Source organism: Eleginops maclovinus, chromosome 15 (genome assembly GCF_036324505.1).
Source record: "Eleginops maclovinus isolate JMC-PN-2008 ecotype Puerto Natales chromosome 15, JC_Emac_rtc_rv5, whole genome shotgun sequence".
Lineage (NCBI taxonomy): Eukaryota > Metazoa > Chordata > Actinopteri > Perciformes > Eleginopidae > Eleginops > Eleginops maclovinus.
Window position 1 is genome coordinate 5029043 of NC_086363.1, and position 23256 is coordinate 5052298.

General features: G+C 40.4%; 1 protein-coding gene across 3 annotated transcripts in view; it reads left to right on the top strand.

Moving 5' to 3' along the window:
• The window catches only part of LOC134876838 (regulator of G-protein signaling 6-like), a 68558-nt gene that overhangs the window by 38518 nt on the left and 6784 nt on the right, over positions 1-23256 (top strand). For all 3 annotated transcript variants that reach the window (XM_063902012.1, XM_063902013.1, XM_063902011.1), the window contains 11 exons: positions 8870-8966; positions 10412-10462; positions 11393-11499; positions 14232-14283; positions 16217-16281; positions 16654-16730; positions 19230-19311; positions 19456-19530; positions 19767-19868; positions 20298-20359; positions 22496-22606. In XM_063902012.1, coding sequence (XP_063758082.1) covers positions 8870-8966; positions 10412-10462; positions 11393-11499; positions 14232-14283; positions 16217-16281; positions 16654-16730; positions 19230-19311; positions 19456-19530; positions 19767-19868; positions 20298-20359; positions 22496-22606 — 881 coding nt within the window. The remainder of the gene's footprint in view (positions 1-8869; positions 8967-10411; positions 10463-11392; positions 11500-14231; positions 14284-16216; positions 16282-16653; positions 16731-19229; positions 19312-19455; positions 19531-19766; positions 19869-20297; positions 20360-22495; positions 22607-23256) is intronic.

The window sequence follows — 23256 nt, forward strand, 5'->3', positions numbered from 1 at the left end:
AGAAAACTTCTGACCTCAGGAATTCATCATTTCAGAGTTGCTGATGACATGGTGTTTCTATACAGTGCTGTAGCTTAAGAATAAATCATGCGAAAATTGATGCCCGGTGTTGCATGGTTGTTAGACAGATTGTTCCTTTGAGTTGTTTGGGGGAAAAATACATGTCTAGTTGTTTTTGATCCCACAATGATTGATGTACTTAAAATGCAGAGTAAAATTAAACTAGAAAATTCGGATACATTTTGACTGTGTGACTGAAACTTGGGTGCGCGTCCCGATGCTCACATTACCACCGCTGAGTAAGTATTAATAGCAATAGTTGTATTGGTAAGGTACAACAAAGAATATCCAGAAATACCTTGTTTTCCCAGGCTTTTAAGAGAAAGTTAGAAAACTTGATTGATTACGGCCTCATGAAGAAGGAGTTAGAATAATGAGAAAATAGAGGGACATTGTTAAAAGTCGAACTTTGGAAAAAATGTGTTTTTGGAGCAGAGGGCCTTTTCATTGGAGACATAGAGTGAAAGGTGGAGACACAAAGGGAGGAGATTGCCCCGAAATGATCGGCCAGCTCAGGACTCAAACTGGCCTATGAGGCAGCAGTAACCGCATATGGGCCGCCAGCTCTAGCCACTGATCTAACTGGTGGCCCAAAAAAAAATGCATAATAAGCAGCTCCCGGGGCAGGATGGACTTCCTGAGCGGGGCCTTTTTCCTGATTGAACTCCAGTGTCCAGCTAATACCTTTATTACATTTGTCTACAGCACTTCTACTCATGCACAATATTATATGCGGAAGATTATTATGCTTTTTGGGGTTTTCCCTTTACTGCAGTGTGTTGGAGGAGTTCTCAATTAGAGGAACAGGTTATTAATAATGGAGTTGAACAAAATAACCAAAGAACAGCAGTTATTTTGTCCACACACACTGCAGGTGGTCACTGTGGATGTCCTTGGAGAGACGGGGGCAATCAGCCGAACATTAGCGCAAGTCTTGAAGCAGCCCTCCACTCCAGCTCACATCTCCCAACAACAAGAGGCACATTATTTCCAGCATTCAACAAACAACCAAAGAGTGGCTAAAAATATATTTCTTGTAACTTGAAAGAAGCTGTTTTTCCATCTGGGACTCCAGCTGGGGCAATCATCACACTACCATTTACAGTACATATATGCAAATACAATACTAACCAATGCCACTTAAACTCAGCTGATTTAAGGAGGTAACGTGATGCATCTATAGTGTGTAAATGTAACAACACACCAGAATTTAAGGGCAGTTTAATAGAATCAAAGCACGGTGTGAAATACTGAACCCCTTCTCATTCAGTTGTTTACAGTAGAATTTGGATGAGATATAACCTCTATCAAAGGAAAATGATTAGCAATACAATGAGCTTCTTCCTACAATGTGAGGAGTGATCTCCACAATGTCTGTGCTTTTGTGATAAAGATGTGATTGCATAAACCATTAGGCTGATTTAAATCTTTTTACCAGAGGCTGAACTCTAGATGGATTGGTTTTGTATTTCCAATGATGGATTACCATATTTCTAACAGTGTTCTGTCTTGCTCCGTTAGGCTCATTTGCTCACAGTGCAGTAGTTTCAAAGTCAAAGGGGTCAAGCATGTGTTTCATAATTTTAGTTTTTGACTTTTACACCGATTGATGGAAAAAAGTCCAGGTTACTTCTCAAAAATCCTGATATATTATGACTTGTTCTGCCAGTATTTAAGGCAGCGTTACATGAAAAATGTCAAAAATGATGTCTTAATTTGAGTTTATTATACTACTTAACAAATACTTCCCCGAGCGGCTAGTATGGCTGCAGAAAATGAAACCGCAATAGTTAGACAATGGTAAGAATGAGATTTAGATTGGACTTGATCAAATAAAGTTATAAAAAGTCTTCCATTTATCTGACAGCGAGACATCAGCCCTCGTTTGTTCCCTAGTAGCTAGAACAAACACAACTAAGAGATGTTTGCACAGCTGCTTTATCATTGAAAACATGGCTGTAACTTCCTGTTTAACACACTTTTATCACCACTTAAGCACAGTATTACAGTCATCTTGTTCTCACTTTACCCAATAAAACGAATGCAGTGTTCAGAACTCAGCACTACACAAACTCGTAGTATCTTTCTCCGAAACATATTGGTCTTTTTTCAGCAATAGCCTGTTCTGTATAACCAATTGTGAATGATATGAGCGGTAGCCATGGGTGAGTACTTTTGAAGTACATTCGACCACTGATTTTTATATTCCATTTATATCCGTTGTAGGAGAACAAATATGAGTTGTTTTTCAAATCAGACTATTTTATTTTGTGGTCCAGATTCCTGACAGGATTCATAATTACTGAGGGATGGCATCGGCTGTCAGACGGAGATTCACCGGCAGTCAACTGTGTCAGAGCCATCCTGTTGTCATTACACTTCCATTAACAGCCCCATCACCCTGCTGCCAGGTGCACTGGGCTGAAACCAGTAAGACTCATCATCAGTGTCTCCATTCCTCCGTATCTGACCTTCAGACATAAACTGCAGGCAGACGGCTTCACTCTCCACACTCAATACGCCCACTCTGGGTGAATGGCAATTCGTGTGTGTGTGTGTGTGTGTGTGTGTGTGTGTGTGTGTGTGTATGAAACACTGTATGTGTGACTGATGCCCACACACATGCATTCTACTTTTAATAAGTTCGATGACTAAATTGACCTTTACCAAGTTGGCATGGTAATCCTCTTCTCGAATCAAGAATAGGGATGATATCCTGCATGAGATATTAGATTTAATGTGGGATTACCCCAATCATTTTATTGCAGTGGTCTTATGGATGTGCATGTTCCCGGACTGTACGTGCCCAGACTTTGTTAAACAACTTCCATCACAAGGGAGATTCATTTTCAGAACTTTGAGATTGCGGACTTTGACCGAAAGTCCACGTATCATAGATAGCCTCCTCATGCTATCAGGAGTTGTGCATGTTTTCATTTTCATTGCAAAGAGTTCAGTAGAGGCACGAAATATAAATATGAAACCTGAACTTGAGCATAATAATGCGATCCTATTCTGAAATTGTGATTCTACAAAAACCCAGACAAGCCTTTATTCTCAGGGGATTCAGAGTGTAAAGATAACATTACAATTCTGCAAGCCTTCTTAGAAATATGCCAGATGGATACAATAAAAATGCAAAAAGAGCGTTATTTCTGGAATACCCGCTGGCAGTCCGATCTTAAAACTCTTCGCCTGATGTGATCGGCTCCTCAGAGAGCCATGTGATATCTGCAGCGGTGGGATTTAGGCTCTGCAGGGGAGGAGAGCTGCCCTACTGAAAGGAGAGCTTGGTCTCAGAACGAACGTTTACCCGAGATGACACATACAGCACACCTACACACACACATTCAAGCACACACCAAAGCATCTATACATACTACACTTTCCACTGTTTCCTCTTAACATGTACAACTACAGATACATGCAGCGTTGCTTCGTATTGATCACTACCTCATACTGCAGCAAACCAGGACTAAAACAAACACTGGTCCAGAAAGGGATAAAAGTATTGCAAACCCAAGGTTGAAACACCAGTGTGTTTTCACCTTCATATAGGAGGAAATCATACATCCAGAAATATATCTTTGTTCTTGGTGATGTTAGTATTCTATCATTGGACTTTAAGATGCATGGAGAACTGTGGGAACATCTACACATATACAACAAATCAATCAAAGCACTACAACAACACTGGACCAAACCAGGGCTGAAACACCTGTGTATTTCAACCACCATAAAATTATTATTGGTAATAATAATGGATTTTTGGTCTTGTGGGTCTAACAGCAGCCATTGCTGTTTTGGACCCTCAGTATTACCACCCATAAAATGAGCGACAATTTCAGGATTATTTAACTGAGTCCTCTAAAACAACATTTAGGCATGCAGAGCAACTCTTGATAACTCAATAACCAACAGCAGTTTACTCACCATTTGTGAGTTGTTGTTTCCTTGGCGGTGTGGATTATTACGATCATAAATATGACATTTATGAGTAACAGGGTCATACATTCCTAAAGTGTGTGTGTGTGTGTGTGTATGTGTGTTTGTGTGTGTGTCTTTATTTGTTGAGGTTGTTTCTAATGCAGCTGTGCTCGCAACACTTCCACTAATCCATGACAAAAGAGCTTCCAAGGTAATTCAATATGTTTCCTTCCCTGCAGTTGCTAACACTTACAGGATTAAGATAGTCTTATAAGCTTCATTCACACAATTGTTTATTTAATTTTGGATATTGTTGTGGTATTTCATGCATTATTGATGGCCATGGGTAGCATTTTGTCTGGTTCCTTACCTTAAACATTAGAGGTTATGTTGCTTTTCTGCTTTATCTTGAGCAGGTATAAAGGAAACAGTGAGCTGACAGGAGATCCCTCTGTAATACCTCGCCTCAGAGGGCAGTTGAGAGGTTAAATCATGTTGCAGAGAATCTACTCTGTCCACATATTGTATTGACTATAACAGATCCATACAAGCTTTTTGTCTTTTCCCAAAGCTAAGAGTTCTGGGGAAGTAAGAATGCAGCCTTATTTCATCACGTATACGTCCCTTATACTTCAAAATATATTAAGTGGTCTGAGACAGTTTTTAAACAAAATCAATCCATCAAAAATGTGTTTCACTCCTTTTACCACCCCTTATCAGGTTGTTGTCACTTGACTTTCAGTCCAAGTGTTCCCTGTCAGTGTGCAAGTGCCACTTAAAGCATGAAGGATCTTGTTGCAATCAGTTTCCTGTCGGCACTTGATCATGAAGGATCTTCCGAAAGTAATATGCAGATGTGCTGAAGCAGCTCCATAAGGAACTGAATCTGTCTAGATAAAACACAGAATGCAAAAGATACACTGGTACTCCTTTAATGTTTGAGAATTATATATAACGTGTGTCTGAATGCATCAGAAGTAAATGCTTAGCAACTAATGGTTATTTTTGTAGTTGTACCGTTGCTCTTGGTGATATTCTTCAGTCTTTACAGGTTCAAAATATATCTTGATGCACAACAATCATCTGAAGAATCAATGAATCGTAATGGAATGAAGCTTGTTTGGTCGAATAAACAACTAGAATATTAAAACCCCTGCATGATACTTGAATGCCATTAATCTGTCTGCTCTTTATCGCTAAACTGTCCCTGTGTGGACGGCTTGGAGCTGCATGGTTCAGAGGAGGTCATTTTGTTTCCTTTCCCTCCAAATGTGTTACCCAGGAATCCCTGTGCAGACATCCTCCGGGCCACGGCTGACATTTTCTCTCTCTGCAGGATGTATACCCTCTTAATTATAGCCGCAGTGATGGCCTTATCGGTCCCGAGATCCCCACATTTATCACCAAAAAATATATAACTGTTCCTGTTTCAGGCTGAGGAATTCAAAAGGAGGGTCTATTCAGTTGTTCCAGTTGTTGTATTTATAGCTTAACCTTAATTTTAATACTTCCTTTAATTCCCTTTAATCAGCTTTTGAGGATGATTTTACTTTGCCTTTGGGGGAATATTATTCTCCTACATACACTTCGCTGTCAATCAGATGCTTCTTTCAGCCTTGCATAAGTAGTACTCAAACAATCACTGAGGGACCGAGGCGATGGCATCAGCATTGCTGCTGAAGCCGTCCTGTTGCCCACTGGTATCATTAAACCTTAATCAACTCCAAAGTCGTTGTCCCCCCATAACCCTCCTGTCTGCCCGTCTGCCTGCCAGCCTACTGGCTGGTCCGTGCGTGGTGATAGCGATGTAATCAGACGCCTATGATCCCACAGGGGGGGGGGAATAGCGTAGCTTGCAATAAATCTGATGGGATCTTCTTACTTTAGACTGTAGCTAAAGTTATAACAGAGACACAGGCTCACATCCCAAAAGAAGAGGAAAAGAGATATATATTTTAGCGCCTTGTGTAGTTTCAAAGTGACGCTCCTTGAGTTATCTTTTGATTGTGTGTCGCTTCCTTCATTTTAGGAAGGTGTTTTGACGTCAATTTGTAATCCACTCCCCAGTGAGGATGGTCTTAATTTTTTGATATTGAATATTGAGTTTCTTCCTTCTGTCCAACCACAGTTTCAGCGATGATGCAAACTTGTATGACTAATAATGCAACATATATTTATATATATAGCTGTATGTTTTATACTGACTACTGTGACTAATCTAATGCAACTATGACTCAAAGTGTTGATCCCTCCATGTGAAGGAGAACATCCTCCGAGGCACAGGAGGCGATGAATTTGAATTGTTCTACCTTATCCGAGATAAAAAAATCTGCATTTTGTGATCTTCAAATATTTCCCTAAAATCCTGTCAGCTGTCGTCAGCCGTCGTTAAACCTGTTGTGAAAACCCGTTTTGACTGTAGGGGCAGGAGTGAATTGTTCATGACAGCGGAAGCCATTAAAGTAATTTGAGCAGCTGTCTCCACAGACCATCAAGGTCTTGTTAGAATCGTATTATTATATTGATTCTGAAGTGGAGCCCGAAGCTGCCTGTGCCCTTGCTTATGGCAGACAGCCAGGATGTGTTTATTTTCAACAAGAGAGAGGAACAGGGTGACAGCAGACTGATGGCCGGAGAGGTAAAAGCAGACGGCTTGTCAGTTTGAGTCTTGGCTGGGAACATCTTGTCTTGGGAGGTGGATGTGATATGCTTTTGGAGCCTTTTATTCTTTGAGCAATGCACTTAGCTGACGAAGAAAAACCACCACGTTTAAGGTTTAAGCCACCTCTATAAATCCAGAGAGTCAAAGTTATTCTTCACTGTTTCACAAACTGGCTTTGTTTCATGCTTTTATTAGTTAGTTCTCCAGAGCTTTTGCCTAGTCCTTTATCTCCAATGTTTCTGCAATACCTGTTTCATCCTGGTAAAGATTGGTGGTGTGTAAGATGGAAGGAAAACATTTAAATAACTCTAGCATGATGCATTTTATAAATATATTAGAATCCAAACAACCAATCCTTATATTTCTTAGAAACGTACTGATGGTCCTGATGTGGGAGCGGGAAAAAAAAAACTGCATTTGAGCTGCTTTGTTATGTAAAATATGCTTTTGCTGCTTTGCTCATCTAAAGCAGTTCAATTTCTCTATAGCAGATATACAGTACTCACTCACTCACTCACTCACTCACTGGGTTTTTCCTCCTTAAAGAGGCCATATTATGCTAATGTCCAGGTTCATATTTGTATTTTTTGGCTCTTCTGTGGGACATGTCTCCATGCTTTAATGTTCAAAAATGTCTTTATTTTTCTACTGCCTGTGCTTAGCCTATCATGTTCAATGTATTGGAGCTCCAGCGTTACATAGTGATGTCATTGTGTTACAGAAGTAAACAAAGGAGTCCAATGGAGGCGTGTCAAGCAGGGAAGGGAGGGAGTGGGCGGGAGATAAACTCCCTCTGGAAGGAACACAGATTTTAGCCTTTGCAGACCATTTACATGCACAAAAACCAACAGACCCTTTAATAAAGGTATAATGGGGCCTCTTTAAAGGTTTTGTGCTGTAAATAATAACATGTTCTCAGTCAAATTATCAAGCATAAAACGATTACTAGATACTGTTTCTGATTTTCTGGACATGAATATACACATAATTGACATGCTACTCGCACCAGAAACTATTAGCAATGTCATTTTTAAATGTAAATATCACTTTATCTTTCATGATTCAAAATCTGTCAAAGAGAAGATCCATACAGGATGTGAAGTACGTGTTTAAAGCACTGCACATTAAGTCTGTTGTTGAAGTGTGTGCAGTACTCTTTGACCTGGTGTGGGTGCCTGTGAGAGTTGTACTCCACTAACAGCTAGTGTATGAATACACTCTTAAAGCTGAAAGGGTCTGCACATCACATGATGACATATTATGTGCAGTAATGAACACTGTAAAAAAAAACATGTGTGGCCACCTCTCTCTTCCTCTTCATTATTAGGTCCAGGGTAACGCTGCTTTGTTGTGTGCTACTCTTGTGATATCTGTCTCCAGAGCGACCAACTTCTCACATCCCACTCTCTGACACAAACAAAGAAGCATCTGTGCAGAGAGGGGGTGTCAACTTCGCAATCAAAACAACAGATCTGACTACTACAGTGCAAAGTGGGCGTCGTGTTTCATTTAACAACTGTACAGCTGTGATATCACCCCAAAGGCACGTGCTGCTCCTGCTGAACCTCATCGGCTTATATCAAAGGATTTGATGTGACTCAGTTTTGAATTGGTCCTCCCACTTTATGCTGCTGTAGTAACTTTTGTGGATATTTCTTACCATGTACAGTAACAAAAAGGATGGATCTACAGTATTTTGCATCTTTTATAGTCCCATAAAAAGCATTCCTTGATGTTTTTATTTAAAGAGGCCCTTTTATGGTTTTCAGGGTTTTCAATGTCCTGTAGTGTGTTATATAGGTTTTAATGCATGTAAATGGTTTGCAACGGGTAAAATCTCAAAGTTCACACCAGAGGGAGTCTCTCTTTCACAGGCAGCCTCTTTGGAAAGGTCGGCTTTCGAAGTTTTGGTCTTAATAAGCTGTAATGAAGTAAGCTGAACTTGATGATGATTGAAATGAGATGGTGTAAAAATAGTGCTAAGATGCAACCTAAAGGGATGCAGACCCTTACTTGAGAAACATGGCACATACTGTGTAAAATGCAAAGTGTAAAAGAGATCTAATCTGCTGATGGTTTATTGAAATGTTGAATGTAGTGTATTTCATCATTAATCTTTGAGTATGTCTTGCTTCAAATGGGATGGCTTTAAAGTTTCACCACTGCCCTGATTTGAACATACCTCCCTCTCTTTCCCTTCCGGCCTGCCTCTCTCTGCAGATTGAAGACATTGTCACTCTCATCCAGGATGAAGAGGAGGGTGTGCCCATCAGAACTGTCAAAAGCTTCATGACCAAAATCCCCAGTGTTGTCACAGGTAAGAAGTAGAGGGAGAAAGAGATGTCAAAGACTGGAAAACCCTGCAGTGTAGAAATCTGTCAAAAGTGCGAGTCATAACGAACAGCTGTGTTAAAGTGGACTCTTGTTTTCATTTACTTATTCAGTTTAGATGTCTTATACATGACCTACCACAGTACTTCTGCCTTTGTTTCTGAGAGGGAACAATATGTAATATAGTAGCTTTAAACATATGAGCAATGCCATTGTTTTTTTTCTGGTAGGACATCCCAAAAGTGATATTTTCACAAACATGGAGACCAAAGTAAATAGTAGATAATAGATACGTTATTCATATATACTTGAGTTTCTTTTTACAAATCGTATACTTTCCCTTTAATCTCTCCCAAAGAACATTCTGCTTCTCAAGAAACTTCTGGGAGATGATTTGATTCTTTAAAAAAAGGCATGACTGCATAATCTGTCTGTACATTTTAAACAACAATCCCAGGTGTATATTTAACACGTGTGTTTTGTGGCTGCTTGTAATTCTGGTTCTGTCGAGGCTCCAGCTCTTGTTTTTTTTAGCGGTGTCTTACTGGAGCATAGCTGGAGGGAAAGTGGGAAGACAACACATAATTAAACATTTGTAAAAGAAAGTGAGTGTGGAAGGAGAATGAGTAAATGCTGTCCTCCTACTGTCAAAGTACCCTTGAGCGAGGCACAACAACCTCTGACTGCTGCGGTGGATCTGGGCCTGTAGGTGTGTGCAAGGAAATATCAACACAAACCTGCTGGCTGCTGTTCCTTCGATTGATAATCCGAATCACTTCAAAACTCTGGAGCCACGGTGGGAGGCTTTGACACACCCCGAACAAATGGTGGAAACAAAGAAAGGCTATTATCGTTTTTCTTTCCCTCTGTGTCCTTGCACTTATGGAAAATGCATCAGCTCAATATGCCATAAGCAGAGCATATCAATAAATGCAATTACTCCAGCGGCGGATGGATTTGTAGAACAGCAGCTCAAATGTTTGCAGCTGAGAGCCGGGGGCCAGAAAACCAATGAATGATGGAGAATTAAAACACGACTCCCCTGGGACTGAAGAAGGACAAATGAGATTATTCTCTCCCTGACATTAAACATAGCTGTTTAGTATCTTCTTTACCTATTTTAAAAGATCGATACTCTAAATATTGCTGTTCTGAATGTAAGAACGACTATTCCTCGTTGTTTGTTTCAAGATAACTCCTTGAGATAAGGAAGTCAAAATGTGTATTTCTTAAAAACTATATATAATTGGTTTAAGAAATTAAGACATTTTATTTAAAGGTGAATTAATGATTTACATTTGGTTCAAAAGATGCGGGATGAAAAAAACCTTCTCATTTATTTTTTACTGCCTTAATAATTGTTTTTGATCATGTTCTTTTATGACCCCATACACTTTCTAACATCTGTCTTTTCCCTCTGTCCTGTCTCAGGTACAGATATTGTTCAATGGATGATGAAGAACCTGGCCATAGAGGATCCAGGTAATGTCTGACAGATGAAAACACCCTGTTGAATAATGACCTTATTAAATGAAACAGCCTCCCATGACAACAAAAGCTGCTTTACTTACAAACAAAAACAAAATACTGCACTCAATCTACTGGGCGCAGAATTTCCCTGTTTTAGATTATTGCAGGCACACATAACCTATGAGTTGGCCATTATGTGGCTGTCAAATGTACTGTGAAATTGTATAAATGTGCAATATGAAATACAGGGAAACATGTATCTTCATGTGGAGAAATTGCTTTAAATGACAGCTAGATGTTTGCACAGCGCAGTTTATGAAAGGTCAAACAGTGTGTGGTAAGCACTTCATGTCTCGTAAAGAAACATGTTTTAAATGTTATCTTTAAGGAGCATGAAATACATACCGCCATGTTTGAAATCGACACAAGATTTTTGAACCTTTTAACAGAAAATGTGGTTTGCATGAGTTGGCAACATTGGCAAATACAGCGAAGAATGAGCAAGGAAAAAATAAGCTCAACTTCAAAAGAAACCTCTGGCTATATTTTGCTTTCGATCTGTTGTGTGTTGACCCGACCCGAGGCATGGTGGTGGGAGAGAAGTGTTTATTGTTGGTGTGAGATCCCACAGCCTGGACATTGAATCTTTGAGTCATCCATGTTCATCCTCCCCGCAGTCAAACCAACCCTGGGCTGAAATCCACAGTACAGTACTTTAAACGTGACGAATAAACATTCATTTACATGTTTGGACATTCATATATTCCGTCAGGTCCTTCATTTATTGTAGTTATTTCCAAATGCTCGTTCATCAGGCGTTTCTATTTTAATGCCAATGTCCTGGTATTACCACAGCTTAATTGATTACATTAGATATTGTGTCACAGATAATATGTGAAGAGCTGAGGGTGATTAGTCCTCCTTGTTCTCGTCCTGTCACAGCTGAGGCCATGCACATCGGGAGTCTCATCGCAGCTCAGGGGTACTTCTTCCCCATCTCAGACCACGTCCTGTCCCTCAAAGACGACGGTACCTTCTACCGCTTTCAGGTGAGCAGAGGAGGCCACAGGAGAAGTGGAAACAGTTAGTGTCAATAGATCATGTCGAGTTAGATTAAACAGAACTCAGAATCAGAAATCCTTTATTCGTCCCACTGCGGGGGAAATTAATTACTTAAAAGCAAAGGGAGAGTGCAGACTTAAGGCAAAAATAATATTAGTAGAGTAGCAGACATTAGAGGTGCAACCGCTGAGAGATGTCCGCAGGGTAGTACACTTCTATGGTAGTAATTAGCACATACAAAGTAACTGTAGTGACTGTATTAAAGTGTAAAAAGTGTATATGGCACGCAGCCATCTCTCAACAGTGGTGTTGCAGTCTGAGTATTGTAGTATCAGGCAGTTAGAACGTGAGTAAATACATTAAATATTGCACATAGTAGTGATATTACTTCCCAGTGGTGTTATAGTCTGTATTGTGTGGCCGTCTACCAGGGACCGTTATGATTGACCAGTCTAGACTGATCATCAGCATGCAACCAAGTTAGTTCTGTAAAATTAGGTTTCTAGTGTTCAATACTCAGTGTTAATCTGATAGGTTTAGGGTTACATTGTCTGTTAGCGATCCTGAAATATGTAATAGACTCTTTGTTGAAGGTCTCTTTCGTCACCTGATACTGAGTGGTGTATCAAATGTTGCCATGAAGGCCAACACATTGATTTTTTAAAACGTTGTTAACATTTCCATGCACTATGAGGTCATTCCTAAGAGTAGTATTTAGTTCTTTATGTGACCGAAGATTACATTTGGAAAGACACTTGCTGAATTAGTCTTACCCTTAAATAGATTAACTTTCAGTGCACAATACTAACAGTGTTCCAGATATTCAATGCTTTGTTTCAACATAACACAGAAAGATAAATGGAACAATAATCACTTTAAGACAGGAAGACACATACAAACTCAGACCTATCTGTGTAGTAAAAATGTTTGTTGTAGCCAAAATATTTCTGTCAGTCTTCTTTCATTTAGCGTGCTCCTCAAAATCAACACTTTGGTGCTTGACCAAAAACCTTAAATACCAGAAGTAATTTCATTCTCATCAACCTTATCTGCTCTTTGTGTCTTGAGCTACTTTGCAACAGTAGCATGCTAACACTCAGATGGTGGAAATGATAAACTTCATTGTCTGAATTATTGTCAGAATGCTAGCCGAGTGACATTAGCATTAAGCTCAAAGCATAGCGTCTGTTGACTCTTAATTGTGTTGATGTTAAACATAACAGCCTTTATGAATCATGTTGGGTTTCACCAGGACATCTTAGCTGCTGAAAAATAGCTTTACACATGGGGACAAAAGAAAAGGTGGCTTTTCTATGAATGGCCCTTTATTATAAACGGATTACAATCATAGTTGTTCTCCAATGTCCTGTGCCTTTCAAATCAGCCCTAGACTCAAAGTAATCCCTTCCTCATCCAGCAATATAGTGTGAGAGATATGAGAAAGAGAGGTTAATCTGATCGTGGAGGCGCTTACATTTCATAAAGACCTAATAACCTTAAGATTACTTCTTCTGTTAGGGAATTACAACACACTGATCTCGATCTTGATGAGAAAATTCCCTGTCTGCAGCTTCTTCAGTACTATGTTGGGGTCCTGTGACCCTATTAAAAATGAATGGTGATCTGTTCAAATATTCATCAAGCGAGCGAGTGAAGCAGGGCGGGGGTTTGGTGTGAGTAAGAGGATACCCAAAGCCTGACTGAGACACAAAGTGTAGTGGAGTTACAGCCTCGTCAAGGGGCAAAAAAGCAAAGGGAAGCATGCTGACATTTTACTCCTCCTCCATTGTTCGCAGATGAGACTGTGGCATTGAAGTCACAGATTCATTAAGCCAGACTGTTTTATCCAGAACTTCCCTAATTAAAAATGTGAAACAATGTTATGACATTCCTCAGTGGGGAACGGCGGGGCGGCACGTGGCGAGATTAAAATGATCTCTGTGTAGCATCTTCCTTCCTTCCTATTCAGCGAGTTGTTGGAGGGCTGATTTTTCCACCGGAGCTGGATGAGCAGTTTAATTAAAGGAGACGGCAGTGCACATTATCGTGCTTTGACCTTGGTTCTCCTCCTTCAAAGTGAAGTGGGAGAGAAGTCAAGAGGAGCAGAGAGAAAGGGGAGGGATGTTCGTCAGGAAAAGATTCATGAAGATCATTCAGTAGTGTTTTATATTCCAGGAAAACTATTCAAAGAGGAACGGGAACAGGAAAACAATTAACCATTTCTATTTTTGTGGAAACAACTATAAAGCTTTTGAAACTGCGATTCAAATCTCCTAACAGGTATCTGAAACATCATCCTATCAGCATATGTTCCTCTCCTGCTGGTTTTATTATTCTGCTTCCCAGGTGTTTGTTTTGCTGCTTTTCATTGCTACTCATTTTGTTGTGTTGCTGCAGTACTCCCACGCCCCTGCAACATCCCAGGATGCCTCTAACCAGGGAAAAAAATGCATTAGGAGTCAGCTGTTCTTGAATCTGTTCAATACTGAAACAATACAAATATTTTGATTGCATCCCACATAGTGGTGCGAAGCAATCAGGTGAAGTGATGTGTCTCGAGGCGAAACAACAATCTCACAAAGGTCGTCATCTCTTCAGAGTTTGTCGGAAAGTTTTGAAAGTGTACATGCAGCTGCAAGGATTTGACCCGGTGTTTGAAATACTATCCACTGGTTTACCCACAATATCCCACTCTCACCTTCTCACTTTTTTCCTTTAGGCTCCATATTTCTGGCCGTCCAACTGCTGGGAGCCTGAGAACACAGACTATGGTAAGAGAAACACATTTACATTTTTCATATTTTCTTTCCTTCACATTTTTGCGATAAGTCATCAGATTGATTATTCTAAAATAGTGTTTAAAGGAAAAAAATAAGCATCATCGAGTGGCATAAAAACAGTAAAGTGGGAGTGCTGAAAGAACTGTTCACTATCTATGTCTTAATTGATTTTACATTCAATCCACAACACTATAACGTGTTTGAGGCTAAAATAGAGGCAATTCTCTTACAAATTCAGCCCAACACAATTACAAATATAACTGTTAGATTTACTGGAAGACTTCTCTATATAAGGACCTTGTATGTGAATCAATCCCAAAACATGCTTTCTACAAATCCTTGTTTATCCACTATTTCTTAATGCTCTTAATGTTCATTTTTGTAAAGCTTTGAGTTACCTTGTGTTGAAAGGTGATATATAAATAAACTTCCCTTACAGCGACAAATAAGGCTGGCCGATACAACGATAACAGTATGTATCGCGATAGGCACGTAATCAGTATCAATAAAAAAATGCGTTCAATATTTTTCTTTTCTTCGTTGGAAGAAACCAGAGCAAAGAGTCCCCTCCGCTTTGAACCAGAGTGTTACCTTTCTTTGCCGCTGGTATCTAGGCTCCGTAGCTGGGATGCTCATTGTGACTCTGACTAGGCTCGTTGTTCGTTGCCGGTAACCAGCTGTCCACCAGCACTTGGAGCACAGTCCTATTCGACAACGGCCAACAACATCTGTCGCTGCAACACCGCAAAAGCAGCAGCAGACCACTATGGAGAGGTACCTGGCATCAGTACCGATGCCTTGATAACTGAGGTGATTAAAATAGATGGATAGAATCGGAGGATGAAACCCTCTTTATTGTCACATACATGCACACAGCAGAGCACACACAGTGAAGTTGGTCCTCTGCATTTAACCCATCCTAGTACTAGGAGCAATGGGCAGCCCGGGGAGCAATGGGGACGGGGGACTGGAGGTGTCTGGTGCCTTGCTCAAGGGCACCACAGCAGGGCCTAGGAGGTGAACTGGGACCTCTCCAAGTAGCAGTCCAATTTCCATATTAGTCTGTTCGGAGACTTGAACCGGCGACCCTACGATTCCCAGTCCAAGCCCCTACTTACTGAGCCACTGCTGGACAGAGGAAGGTTAAGTTTAATTAAAAAATGTTTAATTTTAGTATTTTTTTCTCCCGGTCTTTATTTTAAATAGGTCATAAAAATGATCAATAATTATCGATATCGACCGATATGAAACGCTTATATCGTGATACAGTTTTCATCCATATCGCCCAGCCCTAGCGACAAATAATAATTGTGTCACTGTAAGGGAATATTTGCAGCTTGACTCAATTCCCACAATGTAACTCTTATATTGGGAAAATAACTAAACTATATAGATGCTTATCATTGTTAATACTTGGTGTGCACTGTAGAATTAGTACATAGGGACTAATAGGTAAAGCTATGACATTTAACAATATAAGCAATATGTTTGTTTGCATAAGATCTAAGACTAAAGACTTTAAACCATGACTGCAGTTCACATGGAAGAAATAGATCTACTTAAGAAGCACTTTCTTAAAAAAGGGCACATCCAGTATTTATGGGACACCTGAATGTAAGTACAAATAACCTACCTCTGCACTGTAGCACTCCTCCGCTCTGTAGAGGGCTTGTCAACATATTTCCTCATTCACCGCTCCACTTTCTGCCCTTCATGCTGTCACAGAGGCAGAAAGAGTTTAGGGCTTAGTGCCTCTTCACACTTCACCTCATAATCCTAAAGTAACACAGAGGTGGACGGGCAAAACTGATTACACTCTCCAACCATGGGAGGTGAGGCAGGTAGGGGATCTGAGATGCCTGGTTGAAGGGGAGTGTGTGTGCTGATTAATCCGAGTCCTCTATATCCTCTTTCCTTCTCACAGCTATTTACCTGTGCAAGCGGACCATGCAGAACAAGACCAGGCTGGAGTTGGCAGATTATGAGGCGGTGAGTGCTGGATTTTCCATCTTTACACAGATCAAATCTTCTGAATATTGATTTTAGTATTGACACTTCTTAGCATTGATATCCGAGTCAAGGTTGGGGCAGAAAAACCTCTTAAAGGTCACATTTGTGTGTCTTTTCAAGATGATTAAGATTCAAAAAGTGTCCCAAGCTTCTCCTACAGTACAAGATATTCAAGGCATTAAAACGTGCAATAAGGAATAGTGTTTAAAATGTGCAAGACACTCAGTGCATCTCAGAAAAATGTCTAAACTGTGCAGTTTTTCAAGACTTGATTTATTTATTTTTAATGTGATTTTTTTCCTTGGAGATTTTCGACCTCGACAGCTTTCCGTTTCTCTTTCTCTCCAACAGGAGAACCTCGCCAGGCTGCAGAGAGCCTTTGCCAGGAAGTGGGAGTTTATCTACATGCAGGCTGAGGCCCAGGTCAAGTAAGTGCAATCTGTTACCAAGGCAACTTGTGAAAATACAATGCATGCAGCGATTGTTATTCACACCTTAAGAAAAAAACACAAACAACACACTGACCTTAATGTGTGACATCCCATATCATGAGCAGTGAGTGTGTGTGACAGACTCCATTAACCCTCATGTAATGGGATTACTTACAGTGGGGCAAAAAAGTATTTAGTCAGCCACCAATTGTGCAAGTTCTCCCATTTAAAAAGATGAGAGATGCCTGTAATTTTCATCATAGGTACACCTCAACTATGAGAGACAGAATGGGGGAAACAATCCAGGAAATCACATTGTAGGATTTGTAATGAATGAATTGGTAAATTCCTCGGTAAAATAAGTATTTGGTCACCTACAAACAAGCAAGATTTCTGGCTCTTTTAGACCTGTAACTTCTTCTTTAAGAGGCTCCTCTGTCCTCCACTCGTTACCTGTATTAATGGCACCTTTTTGAACTCGTTATCAGTATAAAAGACACCTGTCCACAACCTCAAACAGTCATACTCCATACTCCACTATGGCCAAGACCAAAGAGCTGTCAAAGGAGACCAGAGACAAAATTGTAGACCTGCACCAGGCTGGGAAAACTGAATCTGCAATAGGTAAGCAGCTTGGTGTGAAGAAATCAACTGTGGGAGCAATTATTAGAAAATGGAAGACATACAAGACCACTGCTAATCTCCCTCGATCCGAACACCATACCTACTGTGAAGCATGGGGGTGGAAACATCATGCTTTGGGGCTGTTTTTCTGTAAAGGGACCAGGACGACTGATCCGTGTAAAGGAAAGAATGAATGGGGCCATGTATCGTGAGATTTTGAGTGAAAACCTCCTTCCATCAGCAAGGGCACTGAAGATGAAGCGTGGCTGGGTCTTTCAGCATGACAATGATCCCAAACACACCGCCAGGGCAACGAAGGAGTGGCTTCGTAAGAAGCATTTCAAGCTCCTGGGGTGGCCTGGCCAGTCTCCAGATCTCAACCCCATAGAAAATCTTTGGAGGGAGTTGAAAGTCCGTGTTGCCTAGCGACAGCCCCAAAACATCATTGCTTTAGAGGAGATCTGCATGGAGGAATGGGCCAAAATACCAGCAACAGTGTGTGAAACCTTGTGAAGACTTACAGAAAACGTTTGACCTCTGTCATTGCCAACAAAGGGTATATAACAAAGTATTGAGATGAACTTTTGTTATTGACCAAATACTTATTTTCCACAATCATTTGAAAATAAATTCATTAAAAATCAGACGATGTGATTTCCTGGATTGTTTCCCCATTCTGTCTCTCATAGTTGAGGTATACCTATGATAAAAATGACAGGCCTCTCTCATCTTTTTAAATGGGAGAACTTGAACAATTGGTGGCTGACTAAATTCTTTTTTGCCCCACTGTATATGACCTATCCAGTGTTATCAGGGCAGTGCAGGTCTACTGCTTCATGTTTCTGAGGTAAACAAAAATGATGCATTTCATCGACCCGCGATGATAGACAGCATGCTTATCGCACACATACAACGTTGGAGACAGAAGGGATAAAAAAGAGAAGATGGATACCTCAGATTTATTTTAGCAAATAAACAGTGGATTACAATTTGTTCAAAGTGTTCTTCATACATTTAAATGCAGACAAAATACACAAGACCTCTGCAGTCTTCACACTCTTATCTCTACATGCAACCCAAAAAAAGACGTGATGATTAAACCAATCGTTTTAGATGTTTAGTTTCAAGAGTAACAATTTTGTCAGGTCCTCTATTTGAATATTGTTTACTTAAATATGACTATATCAACTTGGTAAAAGCATATTATATCACAGAGAAGATTTACTGGATTGCATTAGATTGTAAAAGTGTTCTTAGTAAAGTGGCCAGAGAATATTCAGATGATTCACGCCTGTAAAAAGAAACACTAGATCAAGTGAAAGCCATTAAGTCCATTTCCAATTGGTGACTTTCTAGTAGCAAATGTAATGGTTTCATCTATAGTAATGCCATTCTATCAGCATATGTGCAACGCTGTTAATTTCAAACTATGCTGTAGTGGACTAATAGTCACACAACAGTACCAAACCATCAGATTTGCACATAGGAATACCGTCCTTGCTTCTGATTTGCCCAGAGAGCAAATCAATAGGCCGAGGTGCAGCAGTATGAACACATCAGTAGTTGTGAGCAGTACACACACACACACACACACACACACACACACACACACACACACACACACACACACACACACACACACACACAGGATCTGGTGCAGAGGCGCGTGCATGCACCATGCCAAAAGCTTTGAGCACATGAGCTTGAATATTGTTAGAAAATGATGAACGTAAAGACTTATAATAATCTGTCTGCAGGACTGTCTCTTTCCCCTTCTTATCCTTCCATCCTGATTCAACTGCTTTTACATTTAATGCTGATGCCAGGGGAGCTGCATGCCGTATTTCTCACACTGACTGATCTCATGTGCAGGATCGACAGGAAAAAGGATAAAACCGAGAGGAAGATCCTCGACAGCCAGGAGAGAGCCTTCTGGGATGTCCATAGACCTGTGGTGAGCCTGTCTGTGCAGATTTTAGACGCCTACCTCCTCTTCCTCGTAATGAATCCACAAACTGCCTCTTTTCTATATTCCACAGCTCTCCTTGGGTTTACCTGAATTTAAAAGCATCTCTTTCTTTGCTCATATTTCCTTCAGCCTGGATGTGTTAACACGACAGAGATGGACATCAGGAAATGTAGGCGCATGAAGAACCCCCATAGAGTTAAGAAGGTACATGCCTGAAATGACAAGGGTATTAAAGTATCTGTATTGTTTTATTACGTCCTTAATTAAGTACTCAGAATGTTACAAGACCCTAAATGACTGCTACCTGTTTACAAATGACTTGATCATATCATAACTGAAATGTTTCCCTTGTGTGTGTGCCTTAAGACAATAATAAGTACACAAGGTATCAGTCTTTTATCTCTCCTACTTCTCCTCCCTCATCGTGTTCAAACACCCAGTCGGTGTATGGTTTAGTGGAGGAGGGAACACAGTCTCAGAGCCCCATACACACTCCCTCGCACCACTGCAGGAAAGGCACCAAAGAGGACGTAGAGAAAGAGGTAAAGATGTGACCATGAAGTCTCTGCGATGAACTTGTGTAAAGAAAAAGTTCTATATTTCTCAGTTGCTATAATTTAAACTCCACAAGCATTTCATTTGAAGCACTGCAGGGAACATTCTCAGACGTTGCACTGCATTGTACACTCTTTATATAAGTTTGGCAGGATCTGCTTCTTTCTAGCACAGAGAGAGATTGATTTTCACCACAAAACAAGAAGACAACAGGATGCAGCCGGCTTTATGGGAAAATAGCTCTTAATAATAAGAAACAGTGGCTCTAACAGTTCCAACTCAAACATGGTATTTTTCTCTTGTTGTAGCTATAGAGCAATACTTGTCCTACACAGTTTGGGAAAATTGAAGACGTTTTGTTTGCTTGTCTCGTACACAATCAGTCAAAACAAACACTGCTGTCTGTCCTCTTTCAGATCTTATTCCTGAACACTCAGGTTGATCGTCACCGTATGAAGATGTCTAAAGTGGCTGAAAGGTAAACTGAAATCTCACACAAAGAATACTGCACATCCAAAAAGCATGTCTTACCTTGTGCAGGAGACACACCATCCTTTTTCCCCATGCTCTGTATGACCATCTATAATCAGACACGTTGATGCTGGCTTCCATTTTATTATATCTGTGGCGTTTAGAGGAGACTTGTTGTTTCACCTCATCTGAACCACTATCGGTTTATAAGTAATGGGAATATAAGAAGGACTTTACTTTACTATGTTTGTTGGGGGCTGCCTTGGGTAAGGGTTGCAGGGTTTAGTAGGTTGTGCTTTCTCCATGGATGTCCTCCCTTTCCCCCATTTGGTAATTTGGAAGAGGGGTAAAAGGGCAAGGCACAGGCCAAGATCCATGTCACTCCTATCTATGCCACAGCCAATGGAGTAAAGAAGAATAGAGGCTACTATAGTTAATCTTTTCATCTGAAATTGCCTCCTGCATCACGGAGGAGATCTTTGGAGTGAAATGCTCTGTGGTCACTTCAGAATTCTTCCCTTAGTTGCAGTTCTGAAATGAACCTGTATTGCGGCCTCACAAATCTTTCATTTACCCTGTTTTGAATTGCATTTAGCTGTGGAGGACTTCTTGTCGTTGTGTCCACACTCGCACACAGACACTCCTCTGTTTGCCCGCCTGTCGTTCCCATCCTCAGCTCAGTGAGTCGGGACGGCCGTTAGCTTCCAGTAGAGCAGAAACTGTGATTACTGCTCCGCCTCTCTGACCCTTTGACCTCCTGACTCCATTACAGAGTTTAATTTGTGCTCAACAGAGCGGATAGTTTGGTGCGTCTCCCCAAAGACTGCAAGCAACAACATGCCAAACAACATCAGTCATGTTGTGCGATTATACGAGCATCATCGTTTCTTTTTTTAATCACTTCACATTGGGAGTCATTTCTCAAGTACGATCACTGTTTGGGTGAGTGGGCACATGATACTCATGTTGGTTGAAATGTTTCCTGTCTGTAATCGGGCTAATACAGTATGATTGAGCTAAGGTTGAAACGAGAAAATATATATGAACAAATGTCTAAACATGTGAGTGTACAGCAGCTTGTTGAAGCCTGTTTTCTTTACTTTAGTTCAATTTGTCTCAAAAGTATGTAGAATAAATGTCTTAGATGTGGGTAAAGACACAATTATTGAATCCCAAGCACAAGTACAGATTCATATCAACAATTATGTGTGCAAAAACCCAGCTTTTACGTAGAGGACTTTATGATAATGTACAGCCTTTGTAGCTAATCGTTTAGGCAATATCAAATCTGATGGATGCACACTAGGACACAGGGCGATGCTTCACTTCCAGTTAAACAGATTTTACTTTTCTTTTGGTTGGAGGTGTAATTCTCTGGATGCAAACTACTAAAGTGCAAAGCTTTAAAGGCAGCGAGGAAATATAGTTTTACTTTATTGCAACTTGACACGTGCACAACTCTGAAAGTTAAGCGCAGGATTCGATGGATTGTGTTCAGGTTGTTGCTGTCCTTGGTCCTGATTCCTGGCTCGTGTGGTTTCATACTTTACTATGCATTGATCTGAGAGTGTTTGTCTCTTATGTTTGTTCAAATCATTACATCTACACTATTGGTCTTTATTGTCTGACATCCTCCATTTGATTTAGTGTTGTATCTATTTCAGTTTCTTCTGCTAAAACTGTAGAATTGTGCTGCTATGTGTTCGTTTGCAAACTACACGTCTGATTCAAAAGCCTTCAACGTTTTTTATTTAAAAACGCTAGAGTGATTAACATCCCGTAGGAAAGAAATCACAATCTGTTAAAGTAGATTCTTAAATTACGGTTGAGTCTGTGATCAGTAAAACATTTTCAGAGCCCTGCTGTTGTTGATGCATTTTCTCCTTCGCTGCGTCTCTCGGTTTGTGTTTATCTCAGACTATCAAAGAGAGGTAGGAGGTTCACATCTCAGCTTTTGATCAGAACAGATGCTTCTGCTGAACAATTTGTTTCTGCATCATTTTCTCAATTATCCTCTGAAAGCCTTCAGGTAAACAGGAAATATTAATCTCATTGAACAAATGACCGCTGTTAAACTTTCTCTCTTAACTTGATGATTAATCTGCACGGTCCTCTGTCTCTGCGTTGTGTTTGTTTGTCTCAGTCTGATAAGCTACACTGACCAGTACATGGACTACGACCAGTTTGTGACGGCTCAGGAACCGGCTAATCCCTGGACCAGCGACGACCCCTCCCTCTGGGAACTGGAGGCCAGGTACAAAACCAGAGACCGTGACAGTTTCACATCCAATGGACACTTCCTCCTAAATTAAAGAGGACTATAATGTTCACTTTTTTAGGGGTTTATATTTGTATTCTGTGCCTCTCCTGGGACATGTCTCCATGCTTTAATGTTCAATAAGCTCTTTATTTTTCTCATACTGCCTGTGCTGCAGCACCTCTGTTCACCCTCTGTCTGAAACCAGAGCCCAGTCTGCTCTGATGTGATATGTCAACCGCTTAGAGATGTCCCGCCCCTTAGCTTATCAATGGGTTTGAGTGCTAGTTATATAGTTATGTTTTTATGTTAAGTAAAACAAATATCCAAATGAGACGTTTTTACGCGGAGGGGATGATTATGACGTCACAATCTGACCTTTTTTAACTGAAAATTGACATTACTTTGTTTCCTGATTACTGGAAAGTGTTTACTACAGAGTGTTTGGGTTGGAGGTAGTTTCATTTTGTTTAGTATTCTGTGTAGAGAGGAAAGTCGCAGCTCTCAACTCTTGCACTTTGCTCTGCACTCCCGGCCTGTTCTGAATTATGCAGGAATTAATTAAAGCAGACGTATAATCATTGTGCCTAATGTAGTTTAATAATTCAGACGGATAGATTAATTGCATGATAGGAGGAAATATATTC